The sequence below is a fragment of the Gorilla gorilla genome, chromosome 17 (assembly GCF_029281585.2).
Source record: "Gorilla gorilla gorilla isolate KB3781 chromosome 17, NHGRI_mGorGor1-v2.1_pri, whole genome shotgun sequence".
Lineage (NCBI taxonomy): Eukaryota > Metazoa > Chordata > Mammalia > Primates > Hominidae > Gorilla > Gorilla gorilla.
Window position 1 is genome coordinate 109947687 of NC_073241.2, and position 25651 is coordinate 109973337.

Sequence of the window (25651 nt, forward strand, 5' to 3'; positions counted from 1 at the left end):
CTAAGCCTGCACCTGCTGGTTGGCCTGTGGTTGGAATCGTCACCTCCCCCAGCCCCTCTTTGCCATTGGCCAACTCCTACTCATCCCTCATGGCTCAGGTGAAGCATCACCTCCTCCAGGAAGCCTTCCCTGGTGGTCCCAATTCACATGGGCTCCCCATGGCTCCCGGCTCACCAGACTCTACTGCGGCAAATTATTTCCATTTGTTCCTCCCCTTAGGCTGTGCTTTCCTTGGGGTAGGGACTCTGCCTCACAGATGTCCATCCCTTAGAGTCTGGCATGTTGTAAACACTTGGTAAATAATGAAGGAATGTGACACCAGTTGACCAGCCCTGCAGCCTGGGAGCAGGCTCTGGGCTTCTGAAGCCATCTGTGAATGTGCATCTTGTTGTCTGCGGACTGCCCCCAAGCTCTGCCCCCCACCATCATCTCCAAGCTCTGCCCCCACCATCACCTCGGCCTTCATGCTGGGAGCCGCTTCTGCATGGAAAGCCACAGCTGCTATGAGTGATTGCCCCCGGGGAGGGAGGCAGCTGCACCCAATTATGGCTGCACCCTCCCCCCGGCTTTTGGGAGTTACCATTGCCATTGAGAGACTTGGGGGCAGCAGTATGAGGACTCAGCTGGCTCCTCACGGCCTGCTCGGGGTTCCCAATGGGCCAGAGAGACAGAGGAGCTGCAGTCCTGTGTGTTGGCTGGGGGACTGTTGAGCAAATCAGCTGATCTTCCTGGCCAGGGCCTGTCCCTCTCAAAGCCTCGTCTCCTCCACCTTGTGTGATCCTTGTGACATTTCACAGGTGAGGGAAACTGAGGCACGGGGCCCAGACTGGCAGTTGCACCAGGAGGGCAGGAACTCCTTTGGCTGGGTGCCCAGCTCAGGTGGGCCACGCACTGGGCCAGACAGGGAACTGGAGTGACCCACCTGACTTCTCTGGGTCTCAGCTCCTCCTCTGGAAAGTGGGGAGATTATTGTGACTTCCCAGGGTTGGGTGGGACTGGGAGGATGGGTGAGGGGCTGGCATAGAGCAGGTGCTTGGTTGGTGGCAGCCGCCATGGAACGGTGGCACCTGCCCAGGCCAGGCTCATCTGGTCTCACAGGGGCAGGCGAAGCCTCTCCAAAATGGGGCCAGGGTGGGACCTGTGCCCTCCTCTCTCCGCAGCTGCCCTGGGCACGCTGGACTTCAGCCTGCTGTATGACCAGGAGAACAACGCCCTCCACTGCACCATCACCAAGGCCAAGGTAGGCCCCGCCAGCCTGCCCCCAAATTCCCTGGCCCGGGGTCCTCGAGAGGGCCTAGGTCAGGGAGGCCAGACCACACCACTCCCCAGGTTCCTGTCCAGGCTTTTGGATGTCTGCGCTGTGTGGGGTGTGGGGCCAGGAAGGAATTCTTCTTTAAACCTTCTTGAATACCCATCCCCAAGAAAGGCCTTGGACAGTCAGGCATTGCGGGGAGCAAAGAAACAGATGAGAATGGGAAGATGAAGGCCTGGACCGAGGACCCTCGAGCCTGGGGAGGGGCTGCTGATAGGCAAAGAGAGGGGCAGGGTGATGTCTGTCCTGCAGGCCAAGGGAGGGCGGGTTGGGTGCTGGTGCCTCCAGGCCTCCCAGACGCCCTAAGGAGTGGGGACCCCACTTTGCACCCTGGAAGCCGAGCCACTGTAGGAGGCCGATGCCACTCCAGGCAGGGTGTCCAGGGCCTGAGCCCAGAGGCCCTCTGAGCCTCACTACGTGGGCTGGGATTGTGGGTGCCTGTGGACCCCTCTGCAGCCTGGCCCGGTCCCTGGTGCTGCCCTCTGCAGCCTGGCCCGGCCGCTGGTGCTCCCCTCTGCAGCCTGGCCCGGCCCCTGGTGCTGCCCTCTGCAGCCTGGCCCGGCCCCTGGTGCTCCCCTCTGCAGCCTGGCCCGGCCCCTGGTGCTGCCCTCTGCAGCCTGGCCCGGCCCCTGGTGCTGCCCTCTGCAGCCTGGCCCGGCCCCTGGTGCTGCCCTCTGCAGCCTGGCCCGGCCGCTGGTGCTTCCCTCTGCAGCCTGGCCCGGCCCCTGGTGCTGCACTCTGCAGCCTGGCCCGGCCCCTGGTGCTGCCCTCTGCAGCCTGGCCCGGCCCCTGGTGCTGCCCTCTGCAGCCTGGCCCGGCCCCTGGTGCTGCCCTCTGCAGCCTGGCTTGGCCCCTGGTGCTCCCCTCTGGCTCTGCCGCTCAAGCATGTGTCAGCTCCATGTTCTCAACTGTCCTGTTCCCTTCCCCTCACCCCATCGCTCCCTGTGGGAGGAAGGTGCCAAAATTGATGTTCTTTTGCAAGGTAAGGGCCTGCATGGCCAGTAAAGTCTCCCTAGTAGTGCCATGGAAGGGCCTGAGTCAGCCCAGCTCAGATCCAGCGGCTTCCCACAGAGCTGCCTGGGCCCAGCCCCACCCAGCCTCCCAACCTGCAGGCCCCCTGCCCCTCCTCCCAGCCTGGCAGCGAGGGCTGTCCTTGGCACCATGGCCACCCAGCAGGACAGGCTACTGCGTGCCACCCCAGGCTGTCCCCCAGCCCAGCCTGGGCCACATGTGGACTGCCATGGGTAGGTGTGAGTGCCATCCACGCCAGCCTCAGGGCCCTGGTAGGGCACTGAGAGGCCTGCACGCTCCATCCCACCCCTGCCCTCTCCTCTAGAACCACCCATGCTATGACTCAGGGCATGTCCAGCCCTGCCTGGCGGGGGCTCCAGCCCACCCCTAGGAGCAGAACTGAGCATTTGTCAAACCCCAGCTGTGCCAAGGTAGAGACCAAGCTAGACCCTTCCTCCTTTCCCTCTGTCCAACTTTGTAGAGGTGGTCCAGGCCTGGGGACTGGAGAGGTGCCGGCTGCCAGGCCACTCTGGCCAAAGCCCACCCCTTCCTCTCTCCATGCCAGACACCAGGGCCTTCCCTTCCCAGCTCCAGGTGCGTTTGTGTGTATGCACATACATGGCTGTATGTGTGTCTCTGTGTGTACATGTGTGGTACCGTGCGTGCACACATGTAAGTGTGTGTCCACTTTGGGCTGTATCCCTCAGGTATCAGAAGTGGGGGTGGGAGGCCCAGTTCCTTCTCTGTGTAAATCCAGTTCTGTAGGGAAGGGATGGTGCAGGCTGGGGAAGAGCTGGGGCTCTGGGCTGGGGTGTGGGGAGGGGCCCAGGGTGGGTGAGCTGAAGCAGGGCTGGCCTCTGGAGGGCCAGGGTGGGGGCTGGACACCCTGGGGTGCACCCTTGCTTGTCCCCACTTAGAAGGGTCAGTCTCAGTTTGCCCATCTGTAAATAGGGTTGGTTGTCCCTGCCCTACATGCCTGTTGTGAGCATTAAATGAGTTAACACGCGGCCCCTGGCACTACCAGTTCTGGGAGACTTTTTATTTTTATTGTGGTAAAATACACAGATATACATTTCCCACCTCAACCACTTTTTTTTACTTCTTCCCTCAGCGCTCAACCATTTTTAGCATACAGTTCAGTTGTGCTAAGTACCTTCCACCTTCACACTGCTGTGAAACCCATCTCCAGAGCCCTCTTCAGCTTGCAAAACTAAACTGGGCCCATTAAACAACAGCTCCCCCTTCCTCCTCCCCTGGCCCCTGGGGAGGCTGCCATTTGGCTTCCTTCTCTATGGATTTGACTATTCTAGGGACCTCATGTAAGTGCAGTCTCCCGGTATCTGTCCTTTTGAGTCTGCAGTCCCCGGGATCTGTCCTTTTGAGTCTGCCTTCTTTCACTCCGCAGAAGGTCTTCAGGCTTCATCCCCATTGCAGCACGTGTCAAAACTTCCTTTTCAGGCTGAATGATACTTCAGACTAGAAAGCTCCTCTTCTGAACACTTCACCAGCAACAGCCTCTGAGAGGCCCAGGGCGGGGCAGGGCTAGGTTTTTGGGGAGAGGCTCTCCTCTCAAAGCCAGACCCCCCATCTGTTCCCTCAGTGCCAGTACCAGCCAGGGCCTCCCCCGGGGCCACTTCCGCCCATCCCCCCTGTATTAGTCCATTTTCATGCTGTCGATAAAGACATACCTGAGACTGTGTAATTTATAAAGGAAAGAGGTTTATTGGACTTGCCGTTACACATGGCTGAGAAGACCTCACAGTTATGGCTGAAAGTGAAAGGCACTTCTCACATGTTTGGTGGCAAGAGAGAGAATGAGAGCCAAGGAAAACGGGTTTCCCCTTATCAGGCCATCAGATCTCGTGAGATGTATTCACTACCTCAAGGAGTGTCAGACCATGAGATCTCGTGAGACGTATTCACTACGTCAAGAGCAGTCTGGGAGAAACCTCCCCTTGTGACTCGGTTATCTCCCACTGGGTCCTTCCCACAACCTGTAGGAATTATGGGAGTACAACTCCTGATGAGATTTGGGTGGGGACACCACCAAACCACGTCACCTCCCGTGAGGCCCACCCCTAAACCATGGGATCAGTTTATGTCTCTTGCCAACTCCCAAGCTGGGGAGCATGTGCCCAAGGGCCCCACTAGCAGCTCCCTGCCCTGGAAACAGCCTCCCCACCTTCCCCTTCCATGGACAGAGGTCAGGCTTCGTGGGAGGCCAGCCCCACAGAAGGTGGAGGCACTGGCGGAACCCCGGGTCAGGGCCAGGGAAGCTGCCTGTTTGGGCACAGAAGTTGGTGGCAGCACAGTGACAGGGCCTCAGGCAGTGCCTGCTGGTCCTTTTGCTTTTGGCGAAATGTGTGGCTGCCCAGGGTGCTCAGGGAACTGCCGGGTGGAGGAGTAGAGAGCAGCAGCAGGGGCCTCGTCACAGTCCCGGGGTCTGAAGGACAGAGCAGGCATCACTCCCATCCCAGCATGACAGCGCCCCTCGACCCAGCCTAGCTCCCACGGGTGTCTCGGGGCACGGAGGTGGGCACGAGAGCCACTGGAAAGACATACGCCAGAACATGTGGTGGCCCAGAGGTTTGTAAGTGAAACGTGTCGGGAAACGTGGCCCAAATGGAAACATTTTAAGCTACAACAAACAAATGTATAAGGACTGTAAGAATAAGACACAGCAGTCAGGCACCGCCTGGTCAGGCCGGGCCACCAGATTCCCAGAACTCTGCGCTTCAGGCACTTGGTGGGAGAGGTGCAAGGCAGGGTGAGGGAGTTGGGTTTGGAAGAGCAGCCTTGTCACCTTGAGCACGTGTTGGGCCACTGAGCCAGGCCCTGTCCCAGAGGCAGCCCCACAGTGCAGGGCACAGCTCAGATGCACCCAGCAGACCTCAGCCACTTCTCCGGTGTCTCACAGGGGCCTGGCGTGCAGGGAAGGGAGCAAACCCTGCCTGCCAGGCCCTGTGTCCACACGGTCTCCCTCCCTCTCACTCCAGCCCTAGGAAGGTGGGAGTATTACACCCCTGCCCTCTTTTTTTTTTTTTTAACTTGAGACAGGGTCTCACTCTGTCACCCAGGCTGGAGTGCAGTGGTGCGATCACGGTTCACTGCAGCCTCCGTGTCCCAGGTTCAAGCGATCCTTCCACCTCAGCTTCTCTAGTTGCTGGAACCACAGGCACATGCCACCCCACCCAGCTAATTTTTTAGTTTTTTGAAGAGACAGGGTCTTACTGTGTTGCCCAGGCTGGTCTTGAACTCCTGGGCTCAAACGCTGGGATTACAGGCGTGAGCCACCGTGCCCGGCCAACCCCTTTAACAGATGATAAAGCTGAGGCTTAGCATGCAAAGTAACTCATCCACTTCCCAGCTAGTGAACAGGAGCTGAGCCTGGAGCCCAAGCCAGCCAGGCCCCCAAACCTCTGCCCTTTGCCAGTGGCAGGGAAGTAGGTGGTTGGAAGCCCCTGCCGCATCCCCCAGAGCTCCGTCAAACCGAGGTGGGGTGGGCCTGGGAGGGAGCCCCAGCCTTCCCTTGGAGATGGGCCTGGTGTGAGCCGCCGAGCTGCCTCCCCGGCCTGGCTGGGTAGAAGCCCTTTGAATACTATCCTGGGGTTGCCGGCTGCACCCCCACAGATGCCACAGCTGCCTCCCTGCATCCCTGTGCACCATCCCAGAAGGAAACAAATGCAATTTTCAGAGACAAGAGCCTGCTGAGGTCAGCAAAGCCCCTCTCTGTCCATGTTTCTGTGTGCCTCTGGCTGTGCACGCGTGGCTGGGTTTTCTAAAAGAACCAAAGTGAGAGAGGGGTGCCATCTTGTGGAGGGACCCTCTGTGGCCAGTCTGCTTGTGTGATCTCTGTGGACTGACTGGGAGTTGTGGCAAATATGGCCAGAAATGGGGCCTAGTCTCGGACTGTGTCCCGGGGTTACGTGGATTTAGGGTCAGTGAGGGGCGTGGCCACTCAGGAGGCCATGCTTGGTAGATGGGGGACGGGAGTCAGGATGATGGCAGGGCCTGAGCAAAGCGGGGTGGAGAGGGAGGCTCAGAGAAGGGGGAGCCACCTGGCTTCCAGGATGAGGAGAAGAGAAAGTCTGTCCTGACAGAGGCCCCATGACAGCTGCCCTGGGCCAGGATGTTTTGGGGAGGGGAGATTGCATCAGCATTGAGCCATCTTCACTCCCTCCATCTGGAGGTGTGGGGCCCGGGGGCTTCTGTGAAACGGGCCATGAATGGACCCAGCCAGGAGACCCAGGGGACAAGGGCATCTGCAGGCCTTGTCAGTTCCATCTCCCCGATTTCCAGTTCACACCGTTTGCTGTTCTCTGCCCAGGGCCTGAAGCCAATGGACCACAATGGGCTGGCAGACCCCTACGTCAAGCTGCACCTGCTGCCAGGAGCCAGTAAGGTGAGGGGTTCCACCCAGGCCTGCCCACCAGCTGCACCCGCCCACCACCTCAGGCAATGCACTCTGGTCCTTTTGCTTTGGGGCCTGGACTGGGCTGCGGGCACCCAGGGAGGCCCACAGCTGCCACTCCCCTCAGAGTCCAAGCAAGCTGATGGGACCTCAGCTATTCAACTGCACACAGAGCACCCAGTCTGTCCCACACCCTGTTGCCTCCTGGGGACCTCACGAGTCAGCGTTACCTACCTGCTGATCTGGCGAAACCCCAGGAGAATTTCCAGGCCAGCATTTTATAAGAAGCATTCTCAGCTGGAAGTTACTATTAGGTGCAAACAAAGGACTCCGTGGTTAAATAACATGGGGAAACATTGTTAAACAGGTTTCTGTACCACAGGACTTCTCAGAGCATCTAACGTGTTGATGGGCTGTTCCCTGACTCTCCGTAAGGGGGATGAAGTGGGCAGAATCTGCCCCATGTGTTTGACCACAGGATGCCCTGACTCTCCGTAAGGGGGATGAAGTGGGCAGAATCTGCCCCTCATTCCTACGCCGGATGACCCAAGCGTCCGACCACACATGTGCTCAGGGCACCAGCACAACAGGTGCATCTCAGACAGGAGAGAGAAAAATTGCTGTTAAATAAAAGCATCAAGGTGACCTTGGGCCATGGAAAGTCAGAACTTAATTAGACTTCCTTCTGTGCATCCTACACTTCAGTGCTGTTTTATTTTTAATCTCATGGGGCAGAGTCTGAGTTTACGTGGGGGCCTAAATGGGTAGGCCTGGGGCCCACAGCAGCCCAGGAGGACCACCCCAGAAGGGGCCCTTCCCCCTTCTCTAGGGAAGGCAGGGCTGTAGGAGAAATGGCAGTGCCCCACCACCTACTCCTGGGGAAGAAATGGGCTCCCCACACCGGGTCTTGATGCCCTTATGCTGCAAGAAGGGCTCAGGGATGTGAGGGCCAAGGGCGAGTATGACCAGGGAAGTGTGCTCAGTGACCCTTCATTTGTGGGACTGGAGCCGGCAGTGCATGGCTGCCGAGTTGTAGGAAGTCCCCTGGACTTTCCCTAGTGTTTTATAAAGAGCAGTCTCCTTACAAACAGCTCCTGAAAGCAATGGGAGAGAGGGATTCCTGTGCTCTTTCCACAGTGGGGAACCTGATGCTGCCACAGAGCTGGAATTGGAAGCCCAGGCTGTCTGACCTCCCAGCCTGGGCCAGGTGTGGCAGGCATCAGACCGATTCAGACAAGGAGCTCAGAGCCGCTGGCACAGGAGGAGGGAGTGGCAGCAATATTCCAGCTCAGAGAGGCCACCCCCGAGGCAGACCCAAGGACGGGATGGGTTCCAGGCAGAGGGGACGGTCCACAAAGGCAGGGAATGCCCTGGGAAGGAGACTCCAGTTCCACACAGGCCTCCTGCAGAACCTACCCCGTGGCATCGGGCTGGAGGTGGGGTCCTCCTTGGATGAGCCTCCTATGGCTGCTGCCAACAAATGACCACAAACTTCGTGGCTTAAAGCAGCGTGTTTACTCTCGGACTGCTCTGCAGGTTAGAAGTCCAACCGTGGTCTCTCTCTGGGCTAAAATCAAGGTGTCGGCAAGGCTGCATTCCTTCTGGAGCCCGGGGAGCCCACAGTTTCCTAGCTCTTTCCAGCTTCTAGAGGCCATCGGCCCTCCTGGGCTTGTGGCCCCTTCCTCCACCTTCACAGGGGGCCCCATTGCATCTCTCTGGCCCCCTTCCTTGGTGACGTCCCTGACTGTCTTCTCTGTCCATTCTTCTGCTTTTAAGAACCCTGTGACCACGTTGGGCCAGCCAACAATCTAGGATAATCTCCCTATTCTAATGTCAGCTCATTACCAACCCTAAGTCCACCTGCAGCCTCAGTCCACTTGGCCATGTTGATAACACATTCACAGGCTCCAAGATGAGCACGTGGCCATCTCTGGGGGCCATTGTTCTGTTTGACACACACTTTGATGCTAATAAGATCATTTTTCTCTTCTCCAGGCAAATAAGCTCAGAACAAAAACTCTCCGTAACACTCTGAACCCCACATGGAACGAGACCCTCACTTACTACGGGATCACAGATGAAGACATGATCCGCAAGACCCCGCGGTGGGTGAGGGCCCCAGGCCGCCTGCTCCCTCCCCAACCCCCACTCCCACCTGGCTTTTCCTAATGAAGGCAGGACTGGAGGGTCAGATGGTCCCCTGTGGGTTCAACCTCATGCCAGCAACTCCAGCCTGGGGGCTTGAAGAAAGGCAGAAAGGTCTGCCCATGCCAATGGAGCCTGGTGGGTGGAAAAGGGTCACCCTGGCCCCAGTCCCCTGAAGGTGCTTCCTGGGGCCTCTCAGGGTGCTGGAGGTGGTTCCCTCCAGAGAACCGGCTCTCCCAGCCTCCTGGCTACTCCTGGCACTGGTTCTGCCTTCTCCTGTCCCCACTTCCAACCTGAGGACACTTGTCCATGAGGACAGTGCCTGATATCGTGCCACACTCTGCCCCTGTCAGGGCCCAGGCATCTTGTGCGTCTCCCACCCCAGACCAGAGCAGGGCTTGGGGCAGGAGAAGCCAGGGCTGGCCCTACCTGCGCACATCTCCACCATGCCCAGTGCGTCTGAGGCACTGGCTGTGCCCCTCACCACCGCCCCCGCTAGGATCTCTGTGTGTGACGAGGACAAATTCCGGCACAATGAGTTCATCAGGGAGACACGTGTGCCCCTGAAGAAGCTGAAACCCAACCACACCAAGACCTTCAGCATCTGCCTGGAGAAGCCGCTGCCGGTGAGAGGATTGATTGAGCACCTGCTGTGTACCTGGCTTGGTGGCAGGTGCTGGGAAGGCAGAACTTCCTGCCTGTGATGGGACTCATGAGGGGCAGAGTGAGAGGGGAGGGGAGACCAGGGAGGTGAGCATGGAGAGTCAAGGGGGTGGAGGTGAGGAAGGACCCTGGCTTTCACTCTGAGTGGCCACGGGAGGGTGCTAAGCTGAGGGATCACAGGGGATGACATTTTACCAGGCTCGCTGGCCTGGGCTCAGGATGGCTTGAAGAAGAGGGAGGAGAGGGCAGGAGGCCTGGGGAGATGGGGAGAGATGGGCACAACCCTGGCCTGACCTTGGCAGCGGTAGGAGGGCTTGATTCTGAACCGGATGTGCAGGCAGCAGATAGGACGTCCTTGGGTGAGGGAAGGGCAGATCCGAGGTTTGGGGCCTGAGCCACTGAAGCCTGAGGGGCTGTTTGCTGTGCTCAGAGGACTCAGCAGGGACCATGGGTGGACAGGACGTGCAAGGAGCACGCTTGGAACATGTTAGACCTGAGTGCCTGTGAGATACGCAGAGGAGACAGCAGAGTATCCTTTCCTAGAAATGGCATTTGTCTCAACGTTATGTCAGAACAGATTTGCCCCCGGCCTGCTCCAGCAGCTACGCCCTCTGAGTCTTGGTCTCTATGTCCCTCTTCCCTCCCCCATCCTCCCTTTTCTATGGCCTCACCTTCACCTGGTTCATAGGGCTGGTGAAGCCAGGAGACCCCGTGCCACTGGGGTCAAGAGAAATCCTGGGGCCTCAGCCTCCCAGTGTTCAGGACACAGGCGGAGGCACGGTCCCCTCGATGGCATGTTGTCTCCCTAAGAGGACTGGGCAAGGGGCAAGTTTGGGAGGACAGAGCCCAGTGGCTGTCCCCAGTGTACCCAGCCCCAGTGGGGCCCGGGGATGTGGACTCACCTCGAGCTTAGCCCAAGTCAAGCCCCGGGGGCGAGTCAGCCTGAGGCCACGGCTTCTTCCTAGAATCCCAGTTACTTTTGCAGAATTTGATCCAATTTTATTCCTTGTCACATTCTTTCCCCCTCAGACATTTGTGTGATGGATATAACTTTTCCTGTTTTATTATTAGTCACTAACCACAGGTAACCCGGTTTTTCCACATGGTCTATGTCACTTAAGAAAGGCAACATCTTAGGAGGCCAAGGCAGGTGGGTCATGAGGTCAAGAGTTCGAGAGAGCCTGGCCAACATGGCGAAACCCCGTCTCTGCTAAAAATAAAAAAATTAGCCGGGTGTGGGGGTGCATGCCTGTAATCCCAGCTACTCAGGAGGCTGAGGCAGGAGAATTGCTTGAACCTGAGAGGCGGAGGTTGCAGTGAGCCGAGATTGCACCGTTGCACTCCAGCCTGGGTGACAAGAGCAAGAGCAAGACTCTGTCTCAAAAAAAAAAAAAAGCAACACCAGCCCTGCCTTAGTGTTCCTGAGTTTTCATCACTGGCATAAACAAACAACCACGTGGGTATGTACGTGGGGTGTCAGCGTGTGTGTGTGTGTGCTCGTGTGTGAATTGTGTGTAAGAGCATATGTCAGTACGTGTCTGTGTGCGACAGTGTGTGTGTCCACATGTGTGGTGTGCGTTCGTGAAAGCATGTGCGTCCCTGTGCATGGCCATGATCAGGGCATTGCTGGATGCGCTACCGGCTCATTGGTGCCATTCGGGGACTCACAGTGACCGCAGGAGTGCAGCTGGGGATGCACCCCTGGCAGTACAGCCACATTCTGGTGGTACTTTTATTATTATTATTTTTTTGAGACTGAGTCTTGCTCTGTCATCCAGGCTGGAGTTCAGTGGCAAAATCTCTGCTCACTGCAACTTCTACCTCCTGAGTTCAAGCAATTCTCATGCCTCAGCCTCCCTTGTAGCTGGGACTACAGGCGTGTGCCGCCACGCCTGGTTAATTTTTGTATATTTGGTAGAGATGGGGTTTCACCATATTGCCCAGGTGTCTCAAACTCCTGACCTTGAATGATCCACCTGCCTCAGCCTCCCAAAGTGCTGGGATTACAGGTGTGCGCCACCACGCCTGGCTAATTTTGGTATTTTTAGTAGAGACGGGGGTTCGCCATGTTGGCCAGGCAAGTCTCAAATTCCTGACCTCCAGTGATCCTCCTGCCTCGGCCTCCCAAAGTGCTGGGATTACAGGCATGAGCCCCTGTGCCAGGCCTCTGGCGGTAGGTTTTAGAATTTACAGTCTGCGAACATTATCTGTTTTAAGGCAATACTGAGCAAGACCCAGTGGTCTTCATATGAAACAACCCGAAGTACAATGTCCCACCCCTGAAAAAAGAGCTAAAAATATGCCTGCTGGTTGGTTGGTTTTTTTTTTTTTAATGAGATGGAGTCTATGTCGCCCAGGCTGGAGTGCAGTGGCGCAATGTCAGCTTACTTCAACCTCCGCCTCCCGGGTTCAAGTGATTCTTCTGCCTCAGCCTCCCAATAGCTGGGATTACAGGGGCCCGCCACCACACCCGGCTAATTTTTGTATTTTTAGTAGATACGGGGTCTCACCATGTTGGCCAGGCTGGTCCTGTACTGCTGACCTCAGGTGATCTGCCCGCCTTGGCCTCCCAAAGTGCTGGGGTTACAGGCGTGAGCCACTGTGCCTGGCCCCTGCTGGTTTATATTGTTTAATTTTCACACCACACACACTGACACAAGCAGCACAGGGCATCGAGGCCCTCACACACAAAGCTCTGCTTGAGCGGCAGATAGCGAGATCTCGCAGGCCTGGCCTGATCCACCAGGAATGGCTGCCTGAGCACTGTGTTGAAAAGGATTCTGAGGTGGCATTGGAGCCCAGGGCAAATGCTAGGATCGATTAGCCATGTCTGCTCTGGGCGTGGGAGGTGGCGAAGGTGGCCGGTGGGGCATGTATGTCTTCCCTGCTCAACATCCCTGCTCACCTCACAGGAGTCTCATCTCCAGAAAGGGTTAGATGTAGCCAGAGGTACTCACTTTGGTGTTAGGCAGGGCACGGTTGTGAGCAAAAGGAGGTGGCTGGGGCTGCTTAGGGGGCACGGTTGTGAGCAAAAGGAGGTGGCTGGGGCTGCTTGGGGGGCACGGTTTTGAGCAAAAGGAGGTGGCTGGGGCTGCTTGGGGGGCACGGTTGTGAGCAAAAGGAGGTGGCTAGGGTTGCTTGGGGGGCACGGTTGTGAGCAAAAGGAGGTGGCTGGGGCTGCTTGGGGCGCACGGTTGTGAGCAAAAGGAGGTGGCTGGGGCTGCTTGGGGCGCACGGTTGTGAGCAAAAGGAGGTGGCTGGGGCTGCTTGGGGCGCACGGTTGTGAGCAAAAGGAGGTGGCTGGGGCTGCTTAGGGGGCACGGTTGTGAGCAAAAGGAGGTGGCTGGGGCTGCTTAGGAGAGGAGCCTGTTAGAGTCCTAAGGGGATCCAGGGGGACACAGGGCTCAAGCTGGGTGTGTCTGCATGGCTCAAGCTGGGCGTGTCTGCATGGGCTCAAGCTGGGTATGTCTGGGTGGGCTCAAGCTGGGTATGTCCGGGTAGGCTCATGCTGGGTATGTCTGGGTGGGCTCAAGCTGGGTATGTCTGGGTGGGCTCAAGCTGGATATGTCTGGGTGGGCTCAAGCTGGGTATGTCTGGGTGGGCTCAAGCTGGGTATGTCTGGGTGGGCTCAAGCTGGGCATGTGTGGGTGGGCTCAAGCTGGGTTTGTCTGAGTGGGCTCAAGCTGGGTTTGTCTGGGTGGGCTGAGGGCCTAGGAGAGAGGGTTTGGGGTGTGCAGCAGCCAGAAGGAAGAAGCCGGGTAGTCTCGGGAGGGCAAGGAATGGAGAAGCATCAGGCTGGCTGGGGATGGGGAGGCCTGGAGCTGAGATCTGCCTTGAGAGGCAGGCACTGGCAGCTGCTGAGGCAGGGAAGGCACTGGATGGGCTCCCTACCTGGCTCCCAGCTTCTCCAGGGTGAGGAATGTACCAGAACTCTGTCTTCGGGGTTCTCCTGAGGGAGCCACATCCAGCACCCTGAGAGGCTCCAGGAAGCACCTTCAGGGAACTGGGGCCACGGTGACCCTTTTCCATCCACCAGGCTCCATTGTCATGGGCAGACCTTTCTGCCTTTCTTTGAACCCCCAGGCTGGAGTTGCTTGTATGAGGTTGAACGCACAGGGGACCATCTGTCCCTCCATTCCTGCCTTCACTAGTACAAGCCTCCAGTGGGCCCTTAGTGCCAGGCCCTTGCCCAGCCCTGAGGTATTAAAGATGACGCAGGTATTATCTGGATGCAGTGGCTCATACCTGTAATCCCAGCACTTTAGGAGGCTGAGGTGGGTGGATCACTTGAGGTCAGGAATTCGAGACCAGCCTGGCAGACATGGCAAAACCCTGTCTCTACCAAAAAATACAAAAATTAGACTGTGTAGTCCCAGCTACTCAGAAGGCTGAGGCAGGAGAATCGCTTAAACCCGGGAGGCAGAGGTTGTAGTGAGCCACAATCGTGCCACTGCACTCCAGCCTGGGTGACAAGAGTCAGACTCTGTCAAAATCAAAATTTACAGGTAGAGTTCCAACTTCAAGGAACTTAGGGGCTGGGGCAGACCCCTGAGGAAGCAGGGGGCCACACCGGGCCATGACAGGATAAACCCGAGGCAGTGGGCGCGCAGAGGGGACGGCCAACCCACCCTGAGGGTCAGAAAAGCCCCCCAGGCCCAGAAGGACCAGGAACTTATCAACGGTGAACACTGAGGAGGTCAGAGGAGGGTGCTGGAGCTGTGGATTAAGGGTGCGCAAAGGTGTGGAGGTGGGACCCGGCTTCAAAGCCAAGGGAAAGTCAGGGCGGGCTGTGAGGAGGACCTGGTGGAAGACCATCCGCGGAAGCCGAGCGCGCCAGGCCGGGGGCTGCAGACCCGTGAAGGGCCGCTTAGCACTAATGTTAGGCTCTGTGTGCCTCACAATCTGTGGCCACCATGCAGCTCTGTCCTTAGGGCAAAAGCAGCCATAGAGAAGCATCACGGAGCTGGCAAGGCTGCGTTCCAACAACATGGTGTTAATGGAAGCTGAAGTGTGAATTTCATGTCATTTTCATGTGTCACAAAATATTTTTCATTTCATTTTTCTTTCTGCTATTCCAAAAAGTAAGAACCAGCTGGGCATGGTGGCTCATGTCTGTAATCCCAGCACTTTGGGAGGCCAAGGTGGGAAGATCCCTTGAGCCCAGGAGTTTGAGATCAGCCTGGGCAAAATAGTGAGACCCCTGTCTCTATTTTTTTGAAAAAGAAATTGTTTAAAATAAGGGTAAGAGCCATGCTTAGCTCACATCCCACACAGAGCCAGGCGTCGGGCCTGATCTGGCCCCCGGGCTGCAGTTGCCAACCCCTGGGCTGGCCCTTGCTGGGCTGTGAAGGCCACCGTAGGCCACATGCAGCCAAGAACAGGGAGGGTGTGGGTGAGATCCAGCCCTGGAAGAGCCCTTGGGAGGGAAGAGATGACAGAAGGGCTGTGAGTTCACAGTGAGGCCACTCACCAGGGACCGTGACCAGGCCCGGCTGCAGCAGCCGGATGGGCGGGCTCAGGAAGAGGAGGCCAAGGACGGCCAAGAGAGGGGTGGGAGCAGGTGAGGACTGAGTGACCGTCCCGTCCAACAGGTGGACAAGACCGAAGACAAGTCCCTGGAGGAGCGGGGCCGCATCCTCATCTCCCTCAAGTACAGCTCGCAGAAGCAGGGCCTGCTGGTAGGCGTCGTGCAGTGCACCCACGTGGCCGCCATGGACGCCAATGGCTACTCGGACCCCTACGTGAAAACGTGAGTGTGCCGTGCATGTGACCACCTGCCACATCTTCACCTCCAAGGACGGGGGTCCGTGTGCCAGCTCCGTGGTCCCAGGTGGCAGGCACCCAGGGAGTACCTGAGGTACAGGGGCGCCTGCCACGTCTTCACCTCCAAGGACGGGGGTCCGTGTGCCGGCTCCGTGGTCTCAGGTGGCAGGCACCCAGGGAGTGCCTGAGGTACAGGGGCGCCTGCCACGTCTTCACCTCCAAGGACGGGGGTCCGTGTGCCGGCTCTGTGGTCCCAGGTGGCAGGCACCCAGGGAGTGCCTGAGGTACAGGGGCGCCGTGTTCCCTGATGGGCTACCTTGGCAACTCCAGGGGTTAAGCATGGCCAGCCCATTTCACAGATGGGGAAACTGAGGGACAGAGAAGCTGAGTGGCTTCCCAGGGTCATGCAGATATTAGTTATCACCTGATGCTATGTCCAGGCCTCTCTGTGACTGAGGGGCCCAGGAGGGGCCATGAGTCGGAGGAGGGGACAGAAGGTGGGGCCAGTGCCAGGGGTAGCCAGGAGGCTGAGGGAGGATGCAGAGGAACTCTGCCAGGCCTTTGCAACTGCCCACATTTGCCCAGCCCTATACTGGGGCCACAGATGCGGATAAGAGTCCACCCAGCTCTACCAACAGGGCTGATGGTGGGCCCGGGGAGAGACACTAACTCAGGGGGCCATGCCAGGTGGCCTGGGCCACAGAGCTGTGGAGCTGTGAGCCTGGTCAGGAGAGGCTGTGTAGCTCTGAGAGCCAGGCAGGAGCTGGCGACCCTTTGGAGAGGGTGCTACAGGTGCCACAGTGACTACCATCAGTGCTCGGGGCTCTTCAGAAACTAGGTAGGTATGAGTGTGAGCTCACAGGGAGACTCTGGAAAAGTGAGACTTGGGGAGGAATTTAGTTCAGCAGAAAGGAGGGGCAGGTGCTTCAGGGAGGGGGAATGACAGAGGGATGGCCCTGACCTAGGGGACACCAAGGACCCAGGTGACTAAGGCCTCAGGGACATCTTGGCACCATGAAGAGGCCAGTACTCCTCGTGGCACAGCTCTAGGGGCACCATTCCCATGGCCATGATCATATTTCTGTCACTTTAAAAATTGTATTTGGCAGGTGCAGTGAGTTACACTTACATTCCCAACACTTTGGGAGGCCAAGGCAGGAGGATTGCTTGAGGCTAGGAGTTTGAGACCATCCTGGGCAACATAGTGAGACCTCCATCTCTACAAAAAAATTAAAAATTAGCCTGGTGTAGTGGCATGTCCCTGTAGTCCTAACTACTTGAGAGGATTGCTTGAACCCAGGAATTTGAGACCAGCCTTGGCAACATACTGAGACCTTGTCTCTACAGTTAAAAATAGTAATAAATTAGGCCGAGTGCAGTGGCTTGTGCCTGTAATCCCAGTACTTTGGGAGGCCGAGGGGCACGGATCACCTGAGGTCAGGAGTTTGAGACCAGCTTGGCCAATATGGGGAAACCCGTCTCTACTAAAAACAAAAAAATTAGCTGGGTGTGGTGGTAGGCGCCTGTAATCCCAGCTACTTGGGAGGCTGAGGCAGGAAAATCACTTCAACCTGGGAGGCGGAGATTGCAGGGAGGCGGAGATTGCAGTGACCCGAGATCACACCACTGCACTCCAGCCAGGGTGACAGAGCGAGACACTGTCTCAAAATAATAATAAACAAATAAAAATAATATGACAGTAATGGGATGGCCACTTTGGGAAGCAGCTGATAGTTCCTCAGAAAGTTAAACACAGAATCACCATTTGATCTGGCAATTCCACTCCTAGTTATATACCCAAGAGATAAGAAAAACATGTCCATCCTAAAACTTGTGCAGGAATGTTCATAGCAGCACTATCCACAACAGCCCAAAGTGGAAACACCCCAAGCGTCCGTCCACTGATGAATGGATACACAAATGAAGTCTGTCCCTGCAGTGGAATATCAGCCCTAAGAAGGAGTGTAGCAGGTGTGTGGAATATCAGCCCTAAGAAGGAGTGTAGCAGGTGTGTGGAATATCAGCCCTAAGAAGGAGTGTAGCAGGTGTGTGGACTATCAGCCCTAAGAAGGAGTGTAGCAGGTGTGTGGAATATCAGCCCTAAGAAGGAGTGTAGTGGGTGCGTGGAATATCAGCCCTAAGAAGGAGTGTAGCGGATGCGTGGACTATCAGCCCTAAGAAGGAGTGTAGCGGGTGTGTGGAATATCAGCCCTAAGAAGGAGTGTAGCAGGTGTGTGGACTATCAGCCCTAAGAAGGAGTGTAGCGGGTGCGTGGAATATCAGCCCTAAGAAGGAGTGTAGCGGGTGTGTGGAATAATAGCCTTAAGAAAGAGTGTAGCGGGTGTGTGGAATATGAGCCCTAAGAAGGAGTGTAGCGGGTGTGTGGAATATTAGCCTTAAGAAAGAGTGTAGCGGGTGTGTGGAATATGAGCCCTAAGAAGGAGTGTAGCAGGTGTGTGGACTATCAGCCCTAAGAAGGAGTGTAGCGGGTGCGTGGAATATCAGCCCTAAGAAGGAGTGTAGCGGGTGTGTGGAATATTAGCCTTAAGAAAGAGTGTAGCAGATGTGTGGAATATGAGCCCTAAGAAGGAGTGTAGCGGGTGTGTGGAATATTAGCCTTAAGAAAGAGTGTAGCGGGTGTGTGGAATATGAGCCCTAAGAAGGAGTGTAGCGGGTGTGTGGAATATTAGCCTTAAGAAAGAGTGTAGCGGGTGTGTGGAATATGAGCCCTAAGAAGGAGTGTAGCAGGTGTGTGGACTATCAGCCCTAAGAAGGAGTGTAGCGGGTGCGTGGAATATCAGCCCTAAGAAGGAGTGTAGCGGGTGTGTGGAATATTAGCCTTAAGAAAGAGTGTAGCAGATGTGTGGAATATGAGCCCTAAGAAGGAGTGTAGCAGGTGTGTGGAATATGAGCCCTAAGAAGGAGTGTAGCGGGTGTGTGGAATATTAGCCTTAAGAAAGAGTGTAGCGGGTGTGTGGAATATGAGCCCTAAGAAGGAGTGTAGCAGGTGTGTGGACTATCAGCCCTAAGAAGGAGTGTAGCGGGTGCGTGGAATATCAGCCCTAAGAAGGAGTGTAGCGGGTGTGTGGAATATTAGCCTTAAGAAAGAGTGTAGCAGATGTGTGGAATATGAGCCCTAAGAAGGAGTGTAGCGGGTGTGTGGAATATTAGCCTTAAGAAAGAGTGTAGCGGGTGTGTGGAATATGAGCCCTAAGAAGGAGTGTAGCGGGTGTGTGGAATATTAGCCTTAAGAAAGAGTGTAGCGGGTGTGTGGAATATGAGCCCTAAGAAGGAGTGTATCAGGTGTGTGGACTATCAGCCCTAAGAAGGAGTGTAGCGGGTGCGTGGAATATCAGCCCTAAGAAGGAGTGTAGCGGGTGTGTGGAATATTAGCCTTAAGAAAGAGTGTAGCAGATGTGTGGAATATGAGCCCTAAGAAGGAGTGTAGCAGGTGTGTGGACTATCAGCCCTAAGAAGGAGTGTAGCGGGTGTGTGGAATATCAGCCTTAAGAAGGAGTGTAGCAGGTGCATGCTACACGGTGGGAGGACCTTGAAAACAAGATGCTAAGCGAGAGAAGCCAGACACAGACGGCCACGTGTTGCAGGACTCTATTTCTATGAAGTGTCCAGAATAGGTCAACCCACAGAGGCAGAGACTAGATTTGTGGTTGCAGGAGCCAGGGGAAGCTTGAGGGGACATGGGCAGTGTGTAGAATGTGGTACTATGAAGTTAAAAATGAATAAATTTGAACTAGAGGAATTATTGTAACATGGACAGCTGTCAAAAACACAACAAACGACACACACAGTAGGATACTGGTTTGCGTATATATGTGTTTTTTCTTCTGACTTGTCATTGACTTGAATCTCATGCATATATATCCTTGCAGGAGGATATGCAATCTGAAGCCAAAATGGTGTGATTTTTTTTTTTTGAGACAGAGTCTTACTCTGTTGCCCAGGCTGGAGTGCAGTGGCGTGATCTCAGCTCACTGCAACCTCTGCCTCCCAGGTTCAAGCAGTTCTCATCCCTCAGCTTCCCAAGTAGCTGGGATTACAGGCATGCGCCACCACGCCAGGCTAATTTTTGTATTTTTAGTAGACGGGGTTTCACCATGTTGGCCAGGCTGGTCTTGAACTCCTGACCTCAAGTGATCCACCCACCCTGGCCTCCCAAAGGGCTGGGATTACAGGCGTGAGCCACTGTGCCCGGCCTATGGTGTGACATTTTTAAACCAGTTTCAATGCCCACCTGCCAGATGGACAGGAATTCCAGGGTCACCTGCTGGGTTGCCCAGAAAGCAGAGTCTTACCTGCTGTGACAGATGGTCTGGTCAACTTCCACAGGCAGGTGGGGGGCCATCTGGGCAGGGCCTGTCCACTGTACCACAAGCTCCTCCCTGCCACAGGTGGCTGTTGTGGGTGCTGCTGGACCCCTGCGGCTGGGTCCCACCTGCCAGCCGTGGGCCAGGTCACGTGGCCTTTCAAAGACAGGCCGAGCTGTGGGCCACTCCCTATATCTGAGCCACGCCTCACCTGAGACCTCCACGTCTGTTTCAGACACCCTGGGTGAGACACGAGGGCTGCTGCTCAGGGCTCCTCAGGGGTCCCCATCTCTGAAAGGCACCTTCATGGACCAGGGGCCTCTTCCTCACTAAAGCAGAGGAAACAAGGGCACAGATTAGATGGTAAGAGGGGCACCCCTCAGCTGCATCCTAGACCTGGAAGAGAGTGTGACCTGTGCCCCAGAAGAAAGGGAGGGACGTATCTAGTGGTTGATGCTGAGGGCCAAAGCTAGATGGGTCAAGGCCTTTTGTCTGCACTATTATTTTTATTTGTTTTCTTTATTTCTTCCTTTCTTTTTTGAGACAGTGACTCACTCTGTCACCGGGCTGGAATGCAGTGATGCGATCACAGCTCACAGCAGCCTCAAACTCCTGGGCTCAAGCAGTCCTTCCCCCTCAGCCTCCTGAGTAGCTGGGACTACAGGTGTGCACCACCATGCCTGGCTAGTTGTTTTTTGTATTTTTTGTAGAGACTGGGTTTTGCCGTATAGGCCAGGCTGGTCTCAAACTGCTGGACTCAAACGATCCTCCTAGCTCGGCCTCCCAAAGTGCTGGGATTACAGGTGCAAGCCACCATGCCCAGCTAGCACCATTATTTTTATAAAGCTCATCTCTGGTGATACTTGCCCCAGTTTCCCCAGGCTGGAAGTTGACCCCAGGCCCAGCTCTTGAGGGTTTGATGGAAAACCCCAGGAGTAGCAGTGCCTGTGACAATCGCTGACATGTCGAGTTACACGTAATATCCCTGAGCTTCGCGATGGCTGCGTGTGACGCGCTCAGCAGCCTGTGCGGTCGCTCCTGTTGTTATCTCCATTTCATGCCAGTGAAAATGGCAGTAACTGGCAGCAACGTGCTGTGCCACCCTGGGCAACTCCCTTCTCTGGCTGTCTTATGTATAACCAGAAGGGGTTTCTTCTCAAAGCCACAGGCAAGCAGAAGGCACTGTGCAGAGGGCTCAGAGGTACACGGCACAGGGCGGCTCTGTGAGCCCCGGTGGCCAGGACCACTGTCCTGACAGCAAGGGAGGGAGAGACGCCACAGGGTGGGCCTCAGGGGCTTTGCAGGGTGGGCTTGTGCCAGAGTAGGGTGTGCTCAGGGAGGGTGCTGAGGGATCTCCCCAGAGTGGTCAGATGAGGAGGGAAGGGCACTTCTGGTAGAGAAAATAGCAGAACAGAGGGCAACGCTGGCGGAACTGTCCATGGCTGAAGGTGCCGAGGCTGGAGCCTGTCGTGGAAGTCTGGTGGCTGAGTGAGGGGTCACCAGATGGGCACAAGTTGTCCAGGCTGAGGGTGCAGAGATCCCAAAACAACTTTCCTTCCAGGGGCTTGTGAAGGCAGGGCACGCAGGACCCTTCTGTCCCTGCTCCTCACCCGTCACCAAACAGGCCAAGGACAGTTCACAGCAGACACAATACCAATACGTAGAGAAATGGCCAAGGAGCATAGTAAGTAACTAAGGAAATCCGCTGTTTCCGGGTGGCGGGCTTAGGGGAATCCCCCCAAACTTTTTTTAAATCAGGTTTATTGAGGTACAGGTTGAGCGTCCCAAAGCTGTAAATCCAAAACCCCAAACATTCCAAGCACCGACATGACGCTCAAAGGGAATGCTCATTGGTGCGTTTGGGATTTCAGATTTTTGAATTTTTGAGTTAGGGATGCTGAACTGGTAAATATACTGCAAAGATTATGAAATATGAAAAAATCCAAAATTCAAAACATCTGGTCCAAGCATTTCAGATAATGGATCCTCAACCTGTATCATTCATATCCAGTGAGTTTTTCTTTTCTTTTCTTTTTTTAGAGACAGGGTCTTGCTCTGTTGTCCAGGCCAAAGTGCAGTGGCGCAATCATAGCTCATTGCAGCCTTGAACTCCTGGGCTCAAGCATCTTCCCACCTCAGCACTGTGAATAGCTGGGACTACAGGCATGCACCACCATGCCCAGCTAATTTTTAATTTTTTGGTAGAGATGGGGTCTCGCTGTATCACCCAGGCTAGTATAGTCTTGTTTCCACCACCAGAATCAACATAGAGAATATGACCCCAGAAAGTTCCCTGGCCCCAGGCAACCACTCACCTGTTTTCTGTCTCAATAGTGTTGCGGTTTCCAGACTTTCCCATGAAACAGTCAGATAGTGTGTTGCCCTGTGAGTCCGGCTTCTTTCACACGGAGGAATGCGTTTGAGATTCATCTGTCAGTTGCATGTACCAAGAGTTTGGTCCTTTTTGTTGCTAAGTGGTCTTCCATTGTGTGGGTACACCACAAGTTTGTTGTTGATGAGTTCCCCAGTTGAACGGCGTGTGGTTGTTTGCAATTTTTGGTGATGGTAGAAAGCTGCAATGAACAGGTTTTTGTGTGGACATATGTCTTCATTTCTCTCTCCTAATCCCAACTTTTGTCCACATGCATTTTCTAGTGCTTCTGTAATAAACCAGTATTATTTATGCCATGAAAGTCACAATTTTAAAATATGCAAAGTAAAGCAACTATGAGATATCATTTTCTGCCTGTCAAACCAGCAACGAGTTTTTAAATGATAGCATTCAGCTTTGTCGCAGGCACTGTGTGTCAACCACGCAGCCTTTCTGGAGAGGAACTGGGCAGAATAAGCTGGACATGGGCGTGTCTTTGGGCGGTGGCTTCACTCCTAGGGATACAGGTATTTGCTGGACAGATGTTTGTTAAGCTCCCTGGTGCCAGGCCCAGGGAGTTGGTCATGGGTGAGACCCCAGAGACCCCAGAGCACATTCAGCAGGGACAAGGCAATTGTCATGCAATTATCTATGCAGGAACAGGGTGAGAAGCTTTGCAAAGAAGTTGGGGACCTCTTGTCCCCTTCTCCAGCCTGCATATGACCTCCCTGTCATAGAGAAAGGAGCCTGAGCCTGGCTTTCAAGCACCACACTTGTGCTTGCGGGCTGTGTGACCTTGGGCAAGTCACTCCCCCTCTCTGAGCCTCAGAGGAAGACAGCTGTTCTGCATCAGAGTCTAAGGCCTTAGTGGCTGTGGAGGGAAGAACATCTAGGTGGCCTCCCTGTGACTGCACAAAAGGTCTTGTCCTTCCTCAAAGCTCCAATGGAGGTAGTGGTGATGGTTGTACAACTCTGGGAGCCTACTAAAGGCTACTGCATTTTACACTTCAGAAGGATTGATTTTATGGTATGTGAATTATATCTCAGTAAATCTGCTATTTTATAAAAGAAGCTTGAGGCCGGGGGTGGTGGCTCACGCCTGTGATCCCAGCACTTTGGGAGGCCAGGGCAGGTGGATCACCTGAGGTCAGGAGCTAGAGACCAGTCTGGCCAACATGGTGAAACCCTGTCTCTACTGAAAATACAAAAATTACCTGCGCATGGTGGCACATGCCTGTAGTCCCAGCTACTCTGGAGGCTGAGGCAGGAGAATCACTTGAACCCGGGAGGCGGAGGTTGCAGTCAGCCATCTGAAAAAAAAAAAAAGAAGTTTGAACAAGAGACCAACTCTGCTAAAAACTCTGTTCTGGTGGGAAACGTGAGCTTTATGAAAATTAGACTTCCAGAAATGAGGAAAAACCCCTTTCCTAGGGGGATGGAGGGCGCCCCCCAGGGTTAACTTCAGGAATGTGTGTGTGAACAGAAGTGCGATGGATGAAGGGACCACTTGCTTCTCGAAAACAACGTCTCGCCTTTGCCACAAAATAGCGTTGGGAAAATCCAATGATTAGGACAAAAGAAGGGCCCAGGAATCTCTCTCCAGGGACAGGAAGCTCTTTGAATACCTGCTGGCTTGATCTATACCCCATAGCATGTCCCCATCCTCTGCCTGTCCATTGGATGTAATTCCAGGTACCTGAGGCCAGATGTGAACAAGAAATCCAAACATAAGACAGCGGTGAAGAAAAAAACCCTGAACCCGGCGTTTAATGAGGTGTGAGGGGCTGGTGAAGCTTCATGAAGGCCATTCCTCTGCCCCACAGCAGTGGGGGTGTGGCTGGGTTTTCAAAAGGTCATGGCGGGATGGGGAGGGTGGTCAGAGACGGTGGGGAGGGGCCGCACCAAGCCACAGACACAGGGGAGCTGGGGGACCCCTGGAAAGCTCTTGGCAGGACTTGTTGGATGTAGGGCTGGGGGGAGGGAAGTGTTGAGGGGAGTCCTGGGTTCCTCATGGAGGCAACAGGGCAAAGAGGGGGTGAGAAAGATGGGGAGAAACTCTGTGTGGGGCAAGGGGACTCGAGACACCCTGGGGCCCCAGGAAGTCTTCCGCCCAAGGCGGCAAGTATGGCTGGAAATGCGGATTCCCCCCAAGGAACAAGAAGGAAAGAAGAGCAGAGGGGCCTTGGGTAGAGCCCACGCCACACCAGTGATCCAGAGGCAGGCAGGGGAGGTCAAGAAGATGCTTCCAGAGAGTGAGGGGAACCCTGGATGGAAGGGAGGGTCCCACAGAGAAGGGAGGGGTCAGCAAAGCCAGGCCCCAGAGAGGCCCAGGATGACAAGGACTGTGGGGCGTGCAGTGCCTCTGCAGTCAGGAGGCTCCCGGGGTGTGGGGAGAGCAGGCTCAGGGACAAGGAGCAAGCGGGCGAGGGGACAGGGGCCCTGAAGACCCCAGTGGAGCTCAGGGGGAAGTGGGCGAGACATGTGAGCATCCACCCCTCATCCACTCTGAGCACTGATCACCCCCGTCCCTCCTCTTTCCCTACACCTCATACCCCTCCTGGCCCCCGGCCGAGGCCCAGGCCTCGTGGCATCAGCCCTAACACTCCCTTCTTGCCAGCAGGAGTTCTGTTACGAGATCAAGCATGGGGACCTGGCCAAGAAGTCCCTGGAGGTCACCGTTTGGGATTACGACATTGGAAAATCCAATGATTTCATTGGTAAGGGGGCATAGTGGGAACACCATCTCACTGTGTGCCTGTCCTGGATCAGGCCACAGCCCCTCTTTCCTGGTCCATGGGGAAAGCTGGAACCACGGACCACCTGCCCCTAGGTCAGGGGCCTCAGACCTTCTCCAGCCTGACCCTTGTGCCCCAGGAAGAGACAGACCCAGAGATGGAAGGAGTTCTGGGAGGGTCACACAGCACTCTGTGGTGGAGCACAGACAAGAGACAATGATGGGCAGTGCCTCGGGCTGGACTCTGAGCCCTAGAGGCCCCAAATTCCCAGTGGGCCTGGTGGCTGCGCATAGTGGGGCTGCCTGGCCCTTTCTCCCCTCTTCAGGCCCCCATTCCTTGACCCCTGATGCTGCCTCTGCACCCTGCCCCCATCCCTGCCCTGGTGGAAGAGAGACAGGATGGCTGGGCCCTGACGGGGCCAGAGTGTGGCATGGAGGTCAGGTCCTGTTCATGCTCAGAACCCAGCGGGCAGTGGGAGAGGCTGGCCTTCGAGCACAGAACCTGGGAGGGGGCATGGGCCCCACGCCTGGGAGTTGGGGGTCCCTGTGCCCCAGCTGCCCCTCCTGTCCTCCTGCAGGTGGTGTGGTTCTGGGCATCCACGCCAAGGGGGAGCGCCTGAAGCACTGGTTTGACTGCCTGAAGAACAAGGACAAGCGCATCGAGCCCTGGCACACGCTCACCAGCGAGCTCCCAGGGGCCGTGCTCAGCAACTGATGCCCACCCGCCACTGCTACCCCTGCCGCCACCTGCGCCCAGCACGGCCGGCCCCAGGCTTCCCCAGCAGCCACCAAGGCCTGTGGCCCCCACACTGGGGGAGATCCAGAACCCCTGCTTGGACACAGAGCCACTGCAGTCCCCGCTCGGAGGATGTGGAGGGCTCAGCCACTCTGGGACGGGGAGGGCAAGGAGCTGGGG

At 55.9% G+C, this 25651-nt stretch overlaps 1 protein-coding gene across 1 annotated transcript; it reads left to right on the forward strand.

Annotated features, from left to right (window-relative positions):
- Positions 1–1168: 1168 nt before the first annotated feature.
- On the forward strand, positions 1169–25651 carry LOC129526565 (double C2-like domain-containing protein beta). Its single transcript, XM_063699333.1, has 8 exons — positions 1169–1240; positions 6651–6725; positions 8730–8839; positions 9379–9505; positions 15134–15291; positions 23694–23775; positions 24622–24718; positions 25314–25651. The coding sequence occupies exons 2-8, from the start codon at positions 6663–6665 to the stop codon at positions 25448–25450; spliced, it is 774 nt and encodes a 257-aa protein (XP_063555403.1). The 5' UTR covers positions 1169–1240; positions 6651–6662; the 3' UTR covers positions 25451–25651.

What these genes read in the sequence shown, in the direction of transcription:
- LOC129526565 (XM_063699333.1), top strand. Translation starts at nt 6,663, where the DNA reads ATGGACCACAATGGGCTGGCAGACCCCTACGTCAAGCTGCACCTGCTG. An exon ending in ATGATCCGCAAGACCCCGCG is followed by an intron (nt 8,840 to 9,378) that starts GTGGGTGAGGGC and finishes CGCCCCCGCTAG; the next exon opens with GATCTCTGTGTGTGACGAGG. An exon ending in TCGGACCCCTACGTGAAAAC is followed by an intron (nt 15,292 to 23,693) that starts GTGAGTGTGCCG and finishes ATGTAATTCCAG; the next exon opens with GTACCTGAGGCCAGATGTGA.